Consider the following 17,939-nt stretch of genomic DNA (forward strand, 5'->3'; position numbering starts at 1 on the left):
CCTTACCTTCCATTTCTGGCATTAGAAAGAGCTCTACTAAATGAGTGGAAATTCTCATTAAGTTCTCCCCTGCTGTCCCTAGTTACTGCCTTATCCATTCATAAGGGAGGTGTAAGTTAGTGAAAAAAAAAAAAAAGGTCAAGCCAGAACAAAGGGAAAGCAAGTCAGTCACCACAGGAGTCCAACTTACTTTCTCCTGGGGACAATCATTTCACAGTATTTGATTCAATAAACATTCAAACACTACACATAAGACATTATGTGTAAAACATGGTCCTTGATCTCAATAAGCTCTATCTAAAGAAATCAAATGGTAAAATTCAGATTTCATCAGCTCAGTCTTAAAAATAGTTTGAAAAGTACAGTTTCATATGAAGAGTAGTAGGGTTGAGATGGTACTCACCCAAAGTTGCTGAAATGTTGGTTTCTGTGTGAAAAGTCTCTGAGTTATACTCTGAGTCCCTTGGAAAGGCAAGGAGCCTCCCAAAGAGGAGGGTGACAATACCACCAGCCTCAGCTTTATTCCAAACCACAAGGACAAAGCACAAGTTAGACATCTTTTTAAAAAAGCAGATTCTAGATCTGTAAAGAAAGGAGATAACGAAGCGGAGAAGCCTGCCTAGTTAAAGCAGGGTTTTTTAAAGTCAGGGTCTATGAAGGAGTTGAATGAGTTCCAGGCAGTCCTATTAAAACCTCTAGAAGCAAACATGTGTTTCTGTGCTCCTCTGAACTTTCCTAAGGTCAGAAATTATGATTTCATGAAATTCTTCAAAGATTAAAACTCACAAGATTAACAACAATTATGCACAATTGCTAATGCACCAACGACTAAAGGCAATTCCTCAGACAGGCCCAAGGAGACGGGTTTCAACTCTCTGCTGTCTACACTCTGAAGGTAGTTACCTCTTCTAGACTTAGAGACAGAGGTGAGGGGTTCCATTCCGAAAATACAAAATAAACTTCTCTTCTACATCTTCAAGATAACGTTAACAAGGGAGTCCAAATGAGTTTTCCCTATGGTCTGCTAAGGAAGGAGATGAGGTATGGCTGGTGGGGGGCGGGGTGGGAGAGGATATATATTAAATTTGGGCTCCTAGGGCTATAAGAAAAACAGGTCACAGCCCAAAAGCCTGGACTTAAGGTCAAGCCAGTTGTGGGAGTAAGGATAAAGTAATTCCCATAATATCTATGGAAACCTGTGCCTTGAAGGTACACTGTAATGCAATTAGTAAGTACTAGAAGAGTTAGAGCCAATTATTAAAAACAGAACTTTATAAATCTTGTCATTGCTCCAAATCTAGTATGAACAGCTTCATTCAGGTCAAAGTCAATGGAAGTTACTGTAATCTCCTCCAGTCCTTCAATTCCTTTACTCTGCCATTTCACATTTAGGTCACAAACAACAGTGCATCACTGTGGGTTAGCACAAGAGCGTTCTCCTTGGCACTTTGAGAACCACAGGCTTGTTGGGATGTCAATGCCTACACCACTGTAGCCTTGCAGGTACAGGGCAGGAGAGAAAAGCAGGTAACAGAGCATGCGTTACTAACTACACCATCATCCCTCAGATCATAAAGAATTAAGCCTGAGGCAGGTCCAAGACAACAGTATAAATAGCAAGCCATTCAACCCCTCCTACATATGAAGCTACCTTATGATAACAAAAGTGAGTACTAGTTGTCCATTTTAAAAGAGGAAAACTGGCTTGTGCAGAAGGGAGCACATTCAACCCAGAAAGTCCCACAAATTACATATATAGTCACATTAACAGGTATTTGAGACTTTTCATGGCAAGAAGGCAGAAGTGTACCTGGAGAGTTCCACAAACATGGTTTTGTGAAAGTTCTTTTCCAATCTCTACTCTAGAATCCCAAATACTACCTATTACTAGTAGTCTATCACACTTTTTAACTTTGTGTCTGCTTTGGGTAGTAAATGATTAAGTCCCACTATATACCACTAGACAGTACCAATAACTTGCATGCATCCTGAGATTAAAGTATTGAGCTTCTATCTTTAGAAAAAACTGATCAGAGATAGAAACAAACAAATCCAGTCTGAGTCTCAACAGAAGTGTGGGTGTTCCACCTAGTTCTGTAGGTGTTGTGGAGTGAAGGGCACACATTTCTGTGGAAAAACTCAAAATTACAGTTCAGAAGTCTTTCTGTTTCATGTGATTCAAGGATTCTACTTTGGAAAGACCCCTAAATCATTACAATTAAAAAAAGAAAATAAAAGAAAAAGATCCCCTCCCAGACCCTTGCTAGCCAGTGCTTGCACAAATTGTATACTTGAGAATCACAAGTTGTACCGCATTCATAGCTACCACAGATGGGTTTAACATGCCTGCCGTGATTATGGTTCAAACATGTTTTTTAAGGTAACTGGACAAGAATATATAATGGGTAACATATTGGATCCAGGTGACACCCTTCTGGTGGATCCAAAACACATTTACTTTCTATTTGCTTTTGTTTTTAGAGACAGGACCTTTCTGCAGTCCATGCAGGCTGGCCCTGAATTTATGATCCTCTCTTAGCCTTTTGAGTGCTAGGATTATAAGTGTACACTCAACCATATTTATAATTTTGCCAGCCAAAGATGTAAACAATGAACCTATTAGAAGTTAAATGTCTAAAGGTCAGAACAAATTCATTTAGAAATTAGAGTGTATCTAAGGAAATCAAACCAAGTAAGAGGAGGAACCATTGCCTGTGGAGAAACTGGGGGGAGGGGAAAGTCTTTTGGGCTATAGCTCTGTGGCAACTTGTCTAGCATATCTAAGGTCCTGGGTTCGAGCCCTTGGACTTCAAAAATAAAAATAAAAAATCTTATTCTCCTGACTCCTACTAACAAAGCAGCTGCTTTAAAGAGAATAGAGACACTTAACAACATAAAGATGAGATTCAATCCCAGCACTCTGGAGGCAGAGGTAGGCAGAGCTCTGAGTTCCAGGCCAGCCTGGTCTAGAGATAATGGCCAGGACTACAAAGGGAAACTCTATCTCAAAAAACAAAACAACAACAAAACAACAACAAAACAAACCAACAAACCATAAAGCTGAGAAATGGCAACCAATCTAATTTCTTCTTGATGACTTTGAGGCACTGGTATAAAAAGCTACAGAACAGCATGAAGACTGTACCATGAGATAATTAAAGAGAAAAGGAGCACCTGGACTTTCCCTCTTATGTTTATTCCTAAGCAGTACTCACTGGGCTCTGCCTGGTGTGCTTCTTCATGGCTCCCGATGAACTAGCATTACATACAACTACATACACTTTACCCAGATCAACAACTCTGCACAAAAGTCGTTTAATACACCACTCAGCAGAAACCTGTGTCCTTCTTCCTCAGATTTCAGAAATGCAGAGAATGATTAATATTCTGAGAGGTATTTAGAGAAACATATCCATCAAAGGAGATTTCATCAATAAATTGGAGATTTGGGTTTATTCTATGGAAAAACAATAACCTGGCACAAAGTCAATTTCTGAAGGTCGGAAAACAGTTACTGTCTCTGCAACAATGTAGCAGATTTATTAAATTCGAATAACTGCTAACACTTCTTACAACTCAAGGACTCCTTTCTCACTTCAAGCTTTCCTGACCATACTACCTGAAAACACTGTAAGTTGTGAGTAAGTTTTACCATGTGAGTTATACCATAGCAATCAATGAAAACTGCCTTTGTAATTCTGGGTCGGGGGGGGGGGGGGGGGGGGGAGTCTTCCATTATTTCTCATGTCTACTGAAGGACATGTTCTTAGGGATGTTAGGATGTTTATATGGAGTTGCTTGTGATAGTCAATCACATTAATTATCTTAGCCTTCAAGGTTAACAATTTTTCCCATCATTTCTTAAGTTTTGTCTTCCCTATTGTATCATATTTATGACTCCCTACAAGCTACCTCAAATGCTCACTGAAAAGAGGGAAAAGGCCCAAGAAGATGCTCAGCAGGTAAAGACATCTGCTACTAAGCCGGACAACTTGAGTTTGATCCCCGGCACCCACAAGGTAGAAGGAGAAGAGAACAGACTCCTGGAAATTATCCTCTGACTCCCTACATGCTGTGGCATATGTGTCCTCTTCTCCATAAATTAATGTAGTAAAAAATTTTTAAAGAGGGAATAAAATATACTTTAAAAAATTACTGTTGCTATCTTAACTTCCAAATGTCTCTAGCTTCACCTATTCCAAACAGGCACTTTTTAGGCAAATGAGGAAACTGAGGCACACAAGTTATTCACTTAAGGGAATACAATTAACAGTACTTGGCTTCTTGACCGCCAACTATTTCAAGTCTTAAACCAACAAGCCCTGTAATATCCATAGCGCTGGGGTAGACACTCAAGGATACACACTGGGTATCATTATAGTTGAAGAATAAGATACATATGCTTTTACTTGATGGGCATAAACTGTATCTCAAACAAAGCAAACAATAAATAAAAGCTGGCAAGGAAAGTCCACTAGGGTCTGATCTTATTGAGAAGCACTGAAGTCCCCTATCTTCTGTGGCCCCAGGAATGTCCTCAATTCCAGAGGGGCCTCAGGAATGGGAGTGATCCAAGGGTTACTTGGTTTAGAGTCAAGCTGGAATCCTCATGGGTGAAGGATTACACCATTTGAAAGAGGCCTTTTTCTCACAAATTCTGTACTATGCCAAGCTCTCTTCCACCCTAACCTTTCCCATACTTTGTCACATTATCACACGGAAGAGGTACAAAAGTGACCTAAGTTGTTAAGTCCAGCTGAAATCCTCAGGGGGAATAAAAAAATCCAAAACCAGATTACCTAGAATTTACTACATGACCTTGACTAGTCCTTAACTGGTCCATTAACTAAATAAATGCCTTTTATCATCATTAAGGGAAGGGTAATTAGTCATCGTAATGCATTTTAATACAAGTACAATGTAAATGCCACACAATAAAGTTCAAAGAACAAGATTAATAACCTGGGGACACATATCCTAGCAAATGGAAACTTACAACAGGGTCTTCCCACACTCCTGGCAGACTTGCTTATTTTAGCTAATGGGAGTCTCTAAAGTCATTAGCACTTGGCTTCACAATAATACTCATTTGTGATATTCCTTACAGGAAGAAGAAAGGAAAAGGGATCTTTACTGCTGCTGGCATTCAGCATTTCAGTTACTGGTTAGCTAGACTGGCAATTAACAATTGAGTACTAATGCAAGGTATAGAGCTAGGTTCCATAGATATAATGGTAAATATGAGTCCTTGCCTCGAGGAGTTTACAATGTATAATACAGACTTTGGCTTATCAGTATTGGCTTGCAAAAATATAGTTATACTGAAATAAAGGAAAGGAACAATAAAAATACTCTCAAGTACCTAGACAAAAGAAGATGGGCTTATGGTTAGAGATAAGAGTCAGAGAGACTGGGCTGTCAGGGTTTGCCTACTCTTTCCCTGAACTCATCTGAGGTACTATGCTTAAGCATTTTGCTTGTAAGAACTCTAACTCCAGCCGGGCGGTGGTGGCGCACGCCTTTAATCCCAGCACTCGGGAGGCAGAGCCAGGCGGATCTCTGTGAGTTTGAGGCCAGCCTGGGCTACAGAGTGAGTTCCAGGAAAGGCGCAAAGCTACACAGAGAAACCCTGTCTCGAAAAACAAAAAAAACAAAAAAAGAAAAAAAACTCTAACTGCATATCCAAACAGTGCAGATTGTAAAAGGTCACTTCTCCAACAAAGCAGTCAGAGGAACGAGAGCACTGAAAATGAGGTCAACTGTATCCCTTAGGATCGAGGGATCTTCCACAGCCTTTTAAAGGCACTACTGGTAACAATCCCAATTTTGTGAGAAAACAGAGCTGAAGCTGAAAAGTGGTGACTTCTCTTTTCTAAACCTGTCTGTCAATCAGTTTCCTGGAGGAGGGGGAAAAAGCCCTCTCAGGCACTTAGAACAGCTTAACTAGTTCAGGTGCAGGAACCTCAGGGATTAACTACCCCTGCAAACCTTGCTCTACTGAATTTATACCAGCCCTGAATCCCAACAAATACTGTAGGCAGGACTAGCTTTGAAATGACTTTATACAAGAGGGCAATATTTGTCCTGGTTTTCACTGGCTTCAGAAAGGTCACCTCTTTGCAAAGGTTCTTTGGTCTACTGTTAATTGAGTGCCAGATATGTGGAAGGTCAAGGAGTGTTTGACAGAAAGCACTGGGGATCTCAATCCCACCACTGAGAGCTAGACTCAGCCCTCCATAGATCACCTTTTCCAAGAGCAATAGAAGGATGTCTTTTGAGCTCAACCCACAGCACAATAGGCCGACCTTGTTCTGCTTCAGTAAGTGCAGTAGAGAATGAGCAATCATTTCTTACCACCCACCTCTCCAACCCACCCAAGCTTCTTTCTGGAGGGATGTCTAAATGATCTATTCGCATGGCTGGGATCAACCTGCATCTCTGACAGTGTCTACTGTCACCAACCCCTAAATTTCCCTTTCTCGCATACTTCCAAGCAACTGGAAGCCTGGAAGGCGAAAATCATTTTGACTCTCAATCTCTTGTTGCCTTCAGCTGCATAAAAAAAGCCAGTTTATACAGTCTTTCCTCTTGCCTCTAAGCTATCACGCAGTTGTTGGTTAAACGGCCAACGCTCCCCAAGAGATGCCTTGAAAGGGCGCTGATTTCCCCACTCACTTGAGGGGAGATTTCCTGCACACCCTCATCCCCTGGAGAGGTCACAGGGGTCAGATGAGCCGTTCACCCCCTCCCAATCTCTTCCTCAAGGCCTTCCATCCAGAAAAAGTCAGCCGCAAACGTAAGGCCTGGCCCTGTCGGGCTTCAGAAAGATCCAGGAGGACTCCGGCCGAGGGACAAAGAAAAGCGAGGTCAGAGCGGCCTCTTCGGCCCGAGATAGGCCCATGGCCGCTCACCGGCCACCCCTTACATCGTGTCAGTGGTCCCTGAGCACCCCAAACCTTAGCCCGAAGTCCCGAACTACCCGAGCCCGGGCCCGGGGCTTGCTCGCGCCCCTTCCGCGAGGGCCCCCGCCGCCACCCAGAGCCCCGCACCTTCTTGGGAGCCTTGGTGACTGTGGCCATGAAGGAGTACTTCTCAGCGTCCTCGATCTCCTTGGCCTGTTTCAGCTCCTCCCCGACACCGGGCAGCGGCATCGCGTCAGGCATCGACATCCCCCGGCCGGCCCGGCCCGCGGCTAACCCGCCGCCCCCGCCTCTCTCCCTCACGGGCGCCCGCCCGTCCGCGCGGCACCCTCGGCCACGCGCTCGCCCGCCTTCCCGCCAGGCCCCGCGCCGAGCTGCTTGGGCTTCCGAAGGGCTGTGACCCGCGCGCCTCGCCGGCTCCGCAGTCCCAGACTGCCGGACAGGGGACCGCGACCACAGAAGAACCAGAAGCAGCAGCGCGCAGCTCCGACCTGCCCGCGCAGCAACCTCCGCCGCACGCAAGCACGCACGCAAAGTAAGGGTAGAGGGCGGAGACGCCACGTCAAGTACTGGCAGGCCCAAGGAGGGTGGGGAAAGAGGCGGAGAGAAATGGCGCGCTCTGGTGACGTCACCACGCTGGGCCGGGCCGCAAGGACGGTCCTTCCTTCTTTCCTGCTCCTGGGCGATGAGCTTCCCAGGGTGAGTTGTACCATGTACACCGCCAGGTGGTGCCATCAGCCCTATTGAGCCGTGTGTGGTTCCTATAAGGAAACCACAGGACTGAGGGGCCTTGGACTACCGAGTTCCCCAGGGGACCAGGGGTAGGGAGGGGGACGGGGACGAGGCGGGGAATGGGGGACGTATAAAGAGCGATACTTGGGAGCATAGGCCAGAGCCCCACAGGACATATCTTATGGCGCTTCCTGGGACAGCCTACTCACTCACAGCCCACGCCATGGCTGGACCCTTTGGACCAGAAGCCCATTTCCAAGGGACAGTGTTTGCTTTTGACTTCATAGGGGGCAGAACAAGCTGAGAGCAGTCTGGTTTCTACACAGCCCTTTATGACCTCCGCCACTATCTCCTCCTGGGCCTTGTCTGTTTACGAGACCTTCAGGCCGCAGTGCTGATGTGAAGAGGTCATTAAGATAAGGTTGATGGGTCAGAGGGTAGAGAACTAGAGGCAGATTGAGAAAAAGCTCCTGCCAAGTGATCCTACTGCTGCGTGCTCTCTCTAGGCATTAGTCTCCCCCTAATGCTCACAGTGAGCATGCAGGGTGTTCATGTAGCACTCTCACAGTTTCTGGATTCTACTGTGTACAATCCCCATGTAAGGCCCTGGATGACAGAGGTGCATGCGGCACATTTATATTTTCCAAGAATTTGTTCATTTGTTTGTAAGCTGGTGTCAGCTGGGGTAGTTTGTCCTTTGAAAGTCATTCAAATGACATTGGCTCCAATTCCTATGTCCTGTGGAAAGTACAATGTTATCCCCAGGATTTCTGTGAATTACTGTGGGGACTTAGGTTTTCATGGTCACCTCTGGCTCTAGTTGGTTGCCTAATCTGAAATGTTATTCACTATTCCAGCCTTATGACTGTTTCTTTAGCTCTTGCTGTCACATCAGCCCATTCTCTTTCCAAATCCCACCCCTAAACCACAAAAATGAGGCTATAACATGTAGCAGAACTTTTAGTGAAGGTTTGTGGATCCCAGGGGAGAGGTTACATCACATAGCAAACAGTCTTCAATCACATTTCTGAAATGTTCCGAAAAGTTATTTCAGCCATCTCACCAACTTGGGATTTCTCAATGGCCACAATATCCCACAAAACTCACTAGTAAACTACATATTTAGCTGCCTCCTGCGACTCCCTTTTCATCCCTTTCCTTCACCCTTCTCTCTTCGGTGGACTCTGAGAAGCCAGACTCTTCTCTACTGTGCTGAGAGTAAGTCTTCCCAGAGACTTTTTCCCTAAATTCCTGTCCATGTCTACTCTTTTATATCCCGCATCTCACTGGGTTGTGGTTTATTTGTTTGTGATAGAGGTTCACTATGTAGCCCAGGCTGGCCTCGAACTCTTACCCTGTGCCATTATGCCTGGTCTTACCAGGTTTATAAGAATCAACTCTATTAAGAAAAAAGTTGTGATCTTAAAAGATATCCTCCTTCCTGGTTTATGTTCAGGGTTGGGGAAGGTGTGAAATAGTTACTTCTGGAACCACTGAATTCTTCCTATGAGAAGCCTGTGTCCTAACTACTCAGACTAATAGCTGTGTGGATGTTTGAAGAAGGCCATTGAAGTGCCGGAAAGTACCCCTATGTCTTAGAACATGAGGATTCTCCCATCTCTTCTGAGTGTTCAGACTTCTCTATTGGGGAATCCTATGGCCATTGGTCAGAGAGATGAAATCAGAACACTAGGCACATCCACACAGGGCCAGGCAGGCCCCTTTCTCCTTAGAGTTGGGGCCTGGAAACCACACCTGGCCCACTCAGGAGCTTTCATCTTTTAGGGTTTGTCCAAACTGTTATCAGAGCCCTTGGGTTCAGCAGAGTCATTAGAAATCAGCTATGAAACTCTAAGTCCCTTGAATAGAAAAATATGTGTCTTGAGACAAATTATTTTTAACAAGCACTTGTGTATCTGTATTTTGGATTTGATTTTTTTTTTTTAACTTTTATTGTCCAAGTGCTTTGCATTTTCTCTGTGTATTTTAGCCTCCAGGCCGTGAGCTTCCTAGAGATTGACGAGTACCTCTCTTACCCTCCTCCAGGAGACAGAGGATTGTTCTCGTTCCAAGGTCACAGAGCCAGTGCTGGTGCTGCAAGGCAGGACCAGACCTACAGGGGGTAGAACTTGGTTGAGTGGGCCAAGATGGAGGCCAGCACGTGATGCCACCTACCCGAGTGCCTAACTGGAAGGGAGGCTGATGATTTGGCCTTAGGGGGCATGAGCAAGGATGCTTAGTCGAAAGGTGAGAAGGGCAGCCCTGTGATGCTGGAGAGGCAGTAGGTCTCTGTGGTTCATTCCAGCCCAAGGCCTGGGCATTCCTGAAAACCAGCCACTGTAGAAGGCAGCGGTGGCTGCCATACAAGGTGTAGGCTGGAGATCAAAGTGCTTACCCAGCCAGGGAGTGTGACAACATAACATCCGTGAGAACCATTGCATGCTGCCTACCTCATGCCCAACCCCAAGACAGCCTCACACGGTTCAGTTGAAGAGACTGCCACTTCTGGATGCCAAGAAATGGCTTGTCTTTGCTTCCTCACTTGGCACTACCTTCATCAGCAAGCAAGTTAGCTCCTCAGAACTTCACAAGGCACATAGACTAGACATATCCCTATGCCAGTGTTTGAGAAGAGGAGGGACCTAAGGATAATGCTGCTTGTTATGTGGTGGTAGAAAGTTTTCAAAAGGTCTGGGGATCAGAGGGGACCCTGTTCTCTAAAGGGGTGGCTGGAGGACAAAGGTAAATCAGAAGCTCATCTTACTAAAAGTGTAATAGCATTGCAGCTTTTCACATGGGCTTGTTATGACTAGTCTAATATACTTAGTCTGCCCCAAAACCCATGTTATTTTTTTATTCATAAAGCATAGTCATACAGTGCATGATGATTCAGTCAATGCAGACACTATGCAACAGTGGTTCCATAGGATTATTATGGAGCCACATGTAGCACATACCTGTAGTCCAAGTAGTCAAGAGGCTGAGGCAGGAGGATCACCAAGAGTTCAAGGCTACAGTGTGAGTTTGCAGTTAGCCTGGGATATATAGTGAGACCCCATCTCAACAAACACAACAATGAAACTCTCCTGGTTAGATTTTTATCAACTTGAAACAAACTGAAGTTATCTGGGAGAGGAACTTCATTTGAGCAAATGCCTGCATCAGATGGCCTGTAGGCATGTCTATGGGGCATTTTCTTAATTAATGGTTGATATGGGAGGGCCTAGCCCAATGGAGGCAGTCACACAACTGAGCAGGAAGTCCTGGGTGGTATAAGAATGCTGGCTGAGCAAGTAGCAAGCCAGGAAGCAACGTTAGTCTATAGCCTCCGCTTCTGTTCCTGCCTCTAGGTTCCTGTCTTGGTTGTTTTATAGTAAGCTGTGATCACAATATGTAAGATGAAATCCTTCCCTCCCCAACTTTCTTTTTGGTCATATTCTTTATTACAGCAATAGAAAGCAAACCAAGACAAAAACCAGAAACAAATGAAGATCACAATGGTATTGAAACATTTCTATAATTTTATGACAAAGCAGCCATTGTAGTGTTTTTAGCACCACGTATTTTTTTCAAATGTTCATGGTGCTACAGATATAAACATACCTTTGTGATATGTTTAAGGTTTTAAGTACTTAGCATTGTACTACAACTACCTGATATATTCAGCACAGTAACATGCTGTACAGCTAGATGCAATGGGTGTACTATATAACTTATATATTGGGCTATATGACCTACAATCCACAAACATATACTGTATGGTGTTAAACAGAGTTGAAACTGCCCAATGATGCAGTTCTCAGAATGTAACACTAGGGATAAGTTCCATGACTATAATGAATGCTGAAGATGTACGAGGAACAGTGCTAGATGTGTCTTGAAAGACTAATAAGATGAGGCACTGGCCTCTAGCTGGGTATAGGTGCTGTGGGGTTCCGGGGATGAACAAAAGGGGTTTCACTGATGGAGATGCTACATGTACTGCCTTGACAGTAAATAGTTGGATAAAGTTGAGAAAATCCAGGCTGAAGCCACAGCCTGAGGAAAGGCATGACAATTGAGACAGCTTGGCATGTCATGGTGTGTCACTATTTTGGTGTGTTTAGGGCATAAGGTATAGTAGCACAGAGCTAAGGCTGAAGTTGGAGACATAGCCAATAGGACCTTGTGTACCATGGGTGAGCAGTAGTGGTAATCACCAATTTGGAGAAGGGAAGAAAAACACTCCTTCATGGAGAGGCTGGTGAGATATGGGATCATCTTGAAACGCATTGAATTTAATGTGTTTGTGGAGAGCACAGTCCCTGAGTCTTAGGGAAGCCTAGTTTTTCCTCTGTACTCCCAGATGGCCTCAAAGTCTAGACTTGTTCTACAGGCCTTTTGCCTCTTGTCAGCCAGACCTCACTTTAAGTGCCCCATAATTGTAGTGACATGGGTAGTACTAGAAACCCTTCCTGCCCCCATCCTTTTTCTGACCTGAAAGAAAGCTGTGCTGCACAGCTCTTAGAGGCACCACTGACATAGTTATCGATGTGAAGGGTCCCCTTGGAGCAGAACTCCAGGTCACCTCGGCCAGGGCTATGTAAGAATTCTGCTTCCTGCTTCTCGAGGGGCTCTCTGAGCCTCCTGCTCTTCCCAAACGGCTTCTTCCATTTCAGCAGCTCTAGCATGAATTCTTCCTCCTTCACAGTTCCCTCTGCTTATTATGATAATAACATTTGTCATATGCATTAGGAAATTGTTTTTACAAGTTATTATTTGAATATTACATGGAAAACCTACAGAGAAAAAAATCTTTCATTCATCTTCCTCCGTTGCTTCTTATTAATTTGCAGATGCTCATTTGTACACTACCTGTGGTTGGTAGGTGCCTGCCATTGTGGGGTCTGCTCTGTTCAAAACACAGTATTCTAAAAATCTTACCATGCACAAAGATGGCTTCCATACTGGCCATGGCTTATGTTACCCAAGCATTCCTCATTTACCTTCTGAGGGTAACTGCTTTCCCCTGTTATTGGGCATTTTGAGTCATTTCCAACTCACTGCAATTGAATTTCATGTTTGGGAGTGAGGAGTAGGAATGGGTGTGATTGGCTTTCAAGCAAAACGGACAAAGTTGGGTCACAGCACAGAGGAAGGGAACAAAATGTAAGTGGCAGGGGCAGTTGTTCTTGTCAACAATTAGAGTTGATCCAAAGGTGCCGGGTCAAGTACCTTTTTCCTTCGGGCTTCTGAGATTCTGTGCTGGGGACTTGAGAACTTCTGATGTCTGTCTGTCTGTCTGTCTCCCTCTGTGTGTGTGTGTGTGTGTGTGCGCGCGCGCGTGCGTGCACGCTCATGCACGCTCGCACACATGTGCCAGGTTTCTAGGTGGATGGAGATGAGGACTCAGATTTTGACTGTGCTCCCAACTTGGCCACAGTGATCTTAGATCTTTCTGGATCTGTTTCCCATGCAAAACAAGAAATAGCTCTCCATCTAGGGCTTGTGATGACTTAATCCAATCAGATAACAAATACAAGGGAGCTTGGAGCAAGTTGCAAAAAGTAATTCACACAAACATAAGTTACCAAGATGTAAGTTCCAGCAAAAAAAGCTGGAGGCTTTAAAGGAGCTGCTGACAGAATTCTAAATTCTCAATCTCTCTCTCTCTCTCTCTCTCTCTCTCTCTCTCTCTCTCTCTCTCTCTCTCTCTCTCTCTCTTTCTCTCCACCCCCCCCCCCCGTATGTGTGTGTGTGTTGAGCAGTTTACCATAATAGCAGAAATTGTGAAATTGGCCTTGGACTTCAGCCTCTGCCTGGTAAGTCACTTTAATAACCCATGACTTGTGACAGGAGATGTGCTAGGGATCCCATAGAAAACAGACCAGCCACAGCCCTGTCTTCATGGGGCTTAGAGTTAAGATCAGAACTTTGTCAGAAAATCTGGGTCCCCCAATATATTTTCAGAGAGCTCAGATTCTCCTGTCTTTCTGTGTTCCCCATGCTGAGAAATAGTTCACAGGAGACTGTGTCAGTTTCAAAGGTGGGAAGGGGACAGCAGTCTAACTCAAGAGTTCAAAGATGCTTGCCCGTCCTTGAAGCTGGTATTTTTTTTTTTTTAAAGAAGCTTCTGGGGGTTTCTATTCCAGGATATACCCTCTAAGTGGGCTAACAGGGTGGAAGGATTAGAGATTGTCTGTGCCTCCCACAGTCCTGACTCCTCCACCCTCTGCCTGCCACCTGTCCCTAAGACTGAAAGTAGTCTTGGAGTCAAAATAGAGAATGGCTGGCTAGACCAGTTAGGTACCCTGATGGATACACTCCAGAACATGTGAAGGAGGGCTAATGGAAAGGTTTGCTTGACTGGAAAGGCTCGGAGGCTGGATGGAATAGGGTAGCCAGAAGCTCCAGCTCAAGCAGACAGGGTCTTTTTTACCTGCCAGGTCCCACCCACCCTGTGGCTGGTTTGTTGGGACCAGAGGGGAGAGTGGTCGTCAGCCGGTGGTGCGGAGGCTGCTGCTAGGTGGGAGTCAGCCTTCCTTACCCTCTCTGGTGTGCAGGGCGGGCCCCATTGCATCACCCTTGGAGCCTCTGCTCCTGGCTTTGCAGCCAGCTGGGCCCCTAGAGGAGGGACTCTCCCTGTTTTTCAACAAGCCATTAACTATTTCACCGTCCTAACTGTCATTATGCCAGTCTGCATTTCCAAGGTTAGCCTTCATACCTCTCAGCCCTGAGGGTGATAATCCTCGTCATGCCCCATGATCACCAGAAGCTCTGCCTGTGCAGCTTTTGAACAATTGCAGGCTCCATCATACCAATGCAACCCTGGTCTCTTCTCTGGGAGAAGAGTTAACCTCCCTCATCCCCACCCTAATAATTTGTCCCATTCTGTAGTGGTGAGAACAGAGCTCCCGGACCTCCAGCATGAGCTCATGCCACTTCCACACTCCCGAGTCCCGACAAAGGGTCAACAACGTTTTGGGCTAAGAGCAAGTATGTAACTCAAGCCAGAGACCAAAATCCCTCCAACCATTTTCAACAGATGTACTCAGGCCTTTGACTTGGTAGGTCATAGGGAAGGGATGGGCGAAGTAAGGTCCCTAAAAGGCCCAAGGGTCATCTTGAAGAGAGTCCTGAGGACACAGTGTTTCCTTGTTCCTGTAGGGGCTAGACAAGGAGGGATTAAGCTGCTGGGGCTTGTTCCAAGCACTGAAGCCCAGGTCACATTCATGTTCAGAACTCTTATCTCCCAGTCCCAGAATTCCCTTTGTTACTCCACCCATTCCAGGGCCTGAAATAGCTTAGAACTGCATCCAAACCTAAACCTAGGTCCCAATTTTAGTTCCACAAACATTTGGCTGATAATAACTCCCAGAATCTTGAGCTAAGTCCTGTGGGGGAATGCACAGATAAACGAAGCACAGCCCCTGCCTTCAGGGAGCTTGCAAAATGTACCTAGATGACTGCTCACCGGTCTTAGATGCCTGTTGAAGAGGACAGAAAGATGGCTTCCCATGGAGAAATAGAGGCAGCCTTGTGAAAGGGAGTCATTTTGTTGAATCTTAAAGGATGAATAGGACTTGAAAAGGCAGTGAGGCATACCCATGCTGGATGGAGGGAATAGCAAGGGTAGTACCAAATTGATGATTTGTCTAGGAACAGGTCAGTAATACCTGGTTTGACTGAAACACATGGGAGACTACGAGCTGCATATACCATCTGTGGATGTGTGTGTCTGTCTAGATTTTATGTAGATTGAGCTTTGCCGATCAGAAGATGGAGGATGGGGGCGGAGAGGGGGGGGCGCGGTGCGGCGTGTGAAGAAACTTTCTCTGAACTATAAAGCATGTTTGAGAGGGAGTGAGGCCAGACTCAGATTATCTTGCCATTTCTGCCTTGGCCCAATTCAAGTTCCTTAGTCCAGGGGCTTAGGCCACAGGGTTGGCTGACCCAACAGACCTTACCACTCCTCAGGGGTCAAGAAGACATCAGAGGTGAACAATCAGTGGTCATAGATGAACATTGAATCAGAGTGGCATGGAGTGGCATGTAGCAAGGAATGAATAGCTTCATGACACTTGGCAGGAAAGAAATGACCATATTCTTTATTTTCTTGAAATTTATTTCAATCTGGTTCCAAACCAGATTCACAGTTAGTTAGAGGTCTAATAGAATTATTAAGTGATCTTCCCCATGACTCATTTGATTTTTCTAAAAGTAAACTAAAGCAAAATCCCTAAGCAGGCAAATTAAAGTAGAACTGGACAGCTGGTCCTGAAGGAGCTTGGACAGTTACTGGCTGCTCCGTGGCTACCTGTGGGATGCTGGCCTTTCCTTTTTGTGGGCACTGCTTCACCGGGTAGACTGCTGAGCTGCCCACTCACCACACTGCATGCCCTTTCCCAGTGGCCAGCCACGGAAAAGTCTGTCTTCCAGTTTCTCATAGCCATCTGCATACCAGGGTTGCCAGCTTCAGGGAGGGGAAGGGGACCTATCTGGGTCTCAGTGTCTGCTGCTGTCCTTGGTCACTCATGATCTCTGACCCTCTCCTCAGGTGCTAGAAGCCACTGCCCTGGGTAAGCCAGCTTCCCAACTAACAAGCCACTGCTCAACCTCTTTTACCTATAAGACTTGAAGTCCTGGCCTCTCTTGGGAGGATGTGGGGGAAATACTTCACATTCCTTTCTGAAGAGTCCACAGCCAAGAAAACTAGATATGGTTGATTTCTCAATCAGGTTTTTCTACCGCATTAAGTGTGTAATTAACCACTCTGTTACACTTCCAAAAGGAAAAGAAAAATTCAAGTGAATAAAAATTTGTGACAGATGACACTGTGCAGCCAGATAGAAGGGTAATTAATGACATGTGTGATACTTTTACTACCTGAAAATTTTTAACTTTTAAAACAGCATCACAGTATAGCCTACTTTTTGAGTAAACATAAAATTACATGTTTATATAAAGGAGAAGCAAGAGCTAAAAGGTAAAAATAAAAATACCTGTCTCCTCTGGTGAAGTTACAGGTCACACATTTTTCTCATTTTTACTTTTTTCCATATTCTAGAAATTTCTGCAATGATTCTGCATGACCTCTTTTTGGTAAGTAAAAAGCTCTACATGAATTTTAACTTATTTATTTCTCTCTCACTCTATTGAATAGACAGTAGTACTCTACAATGGGATAAGTGAACAACTAACTTTCTGTCCAGGACTTCCTTGTGGAGAGTTCTCCTTTTTCCACTTTCCTCTGTCTCGGCTGATGACTGGGGCCAGCCTTACCCTGAAGGGACCAGCCACAGGCCATGCTGTTTCTTGTTCAGTTTATTTGTTTGTTTGTTTTGTGGTGATGGTGGTAGTAGTGATTTTTCAATTTTTGTTTTGTTTTGTGAGATAGGTTTTGAGATGCTGCCTCTTTATATAATGTAGGCTTGCCTTAAATTCCTAGCAATCCTGCCTCAGCCTTTCAAGTACTGGAATTACTAGCATATGCCACATGCCAGGCTGCATTTTGTATTTTTCTGGAGACAAAGCAAACAGGTATGCATGGAGCTCTCTGGAACTCTTCACAGTTGTGAACTGCTTGAGAGTCTTGGCTGTCTTGGTTTGTAGATTTTGGCATAGGTGTGGCAGCAAAGCAGAAGACAAACAGATTGATAGTGAAGCTGTAGGAAAATGTAAACATCTGCTGCATCAATCATTGAAATGTGTCATCTGGGAAGACTAGTTTTTACTGTCAGCAAAACGACAAAGGACAAAAGTCTGTTTCCATTAGATTCAGAAGCAAACTATAAAGCCATATCTAATTTACAGACCAGCAAATGTGACCAACCCAGAATCCAGGAAACATATTATCTGAAATATTTGCAGAATCCTTGTCATCAATCATATTTTTTATGTATTGGCAATAAAAGTCAAAAAAGTAGTGCCATTTAAAATAGCAGATAATGCAATATTTCCATAGAGAGCTCCTAAAACAAGTCCAGGAATACATACTGAAAACTATAAAGCACTGGTAAAAAAAAATCATGTAAGATCCAAATAACATGCTGAAGATTTGAAGACTCAATAGATTGTTTTCCAAATTGCTAACTAAATTTAACTTTGTTGTATTAGTCACTGTTCTATTATTGTGAAGATAAACCACGAGGAAGGCAATTCTTATAAAAGAAAACATTTAATTGGAGGCTGGCTTACAGTTTCAGAGGTTTAGTCCATTATCATCATGGCAGGGAGCACGGCTACACACATGGTACTGGAGAGCTACATCCTGATCTGCAAGCTTCACTAGGAGAGAGAACTGGGCCT

The 17,939-nt window shown here is 44.6% G+C and overlaps 1 protein-coding gene and 1 long non-coding RNA gene across 4 annotated transcripts in view; one reads left to right on the plus strand and one right to left on the minus strand.

Annotated features, from left to right (window-relative positions):
- The window catches only part of Ahcyl1 (adenosylhomocysteinase like 1), a 34,981-nt gene extending 27,548 nt beyond the window's left edge, over positions 1-7,433 (minus strand). Inside the window, exon 1 of one of the 3 annotated variants that reach the window (XM_059266064.1) lies at positions 7,050-7,432. In XM_059266064.1, coding sequence (XP_059122047.1) covers positions 7,050-7,169 — 120 coding nt within the window. In that variant the 5' untranslated portion in view covers positions 7,170-7,432. Of the gene's footprint in view, positions 1-6,675; positions 6,896-7,049 lie in introns of those variants that run through there. The other 2 variants (XM_059266066.1, XM_059266065.1) reach the window with 2 other exon arrangements.
- Positions 7,434-7,511: 78 nt separating this feature from the next.
- Positions 7,512-17,939, plus strand: part of LOC131913436 (uncharacterized) — a 123,152-nt gene continuing 112,724 nt past the window's right edge. The window contains exons 1-3 of the long non-coding RNA XR_009379891.1: positions 7,512-7,619; positions 13,400-13,453; positions 16,699-16,733. This is a non-coding gene — a long non-coding RNA (uncharacterized LOC131913436). The remainder of the gene's footprint in view (positions 7,620-13,399; positions 13,454-16,698; positions 16,734-17,939) is intronic.

This window comes from Peromyscus eremicus, chromosome 6 (genome assembly GCF_949786415.1).
Source record: "Peromyscus eremicus chromosome 6, PerEre_H2_v1, whole genome shotgun sequence".
Taxonomy (NCBI): Eukaryota; Metazoa; Chordata; class Mammalia; order Rodentia; family Cricetidae; genus Peromyscus; species Peromyscus eremicus.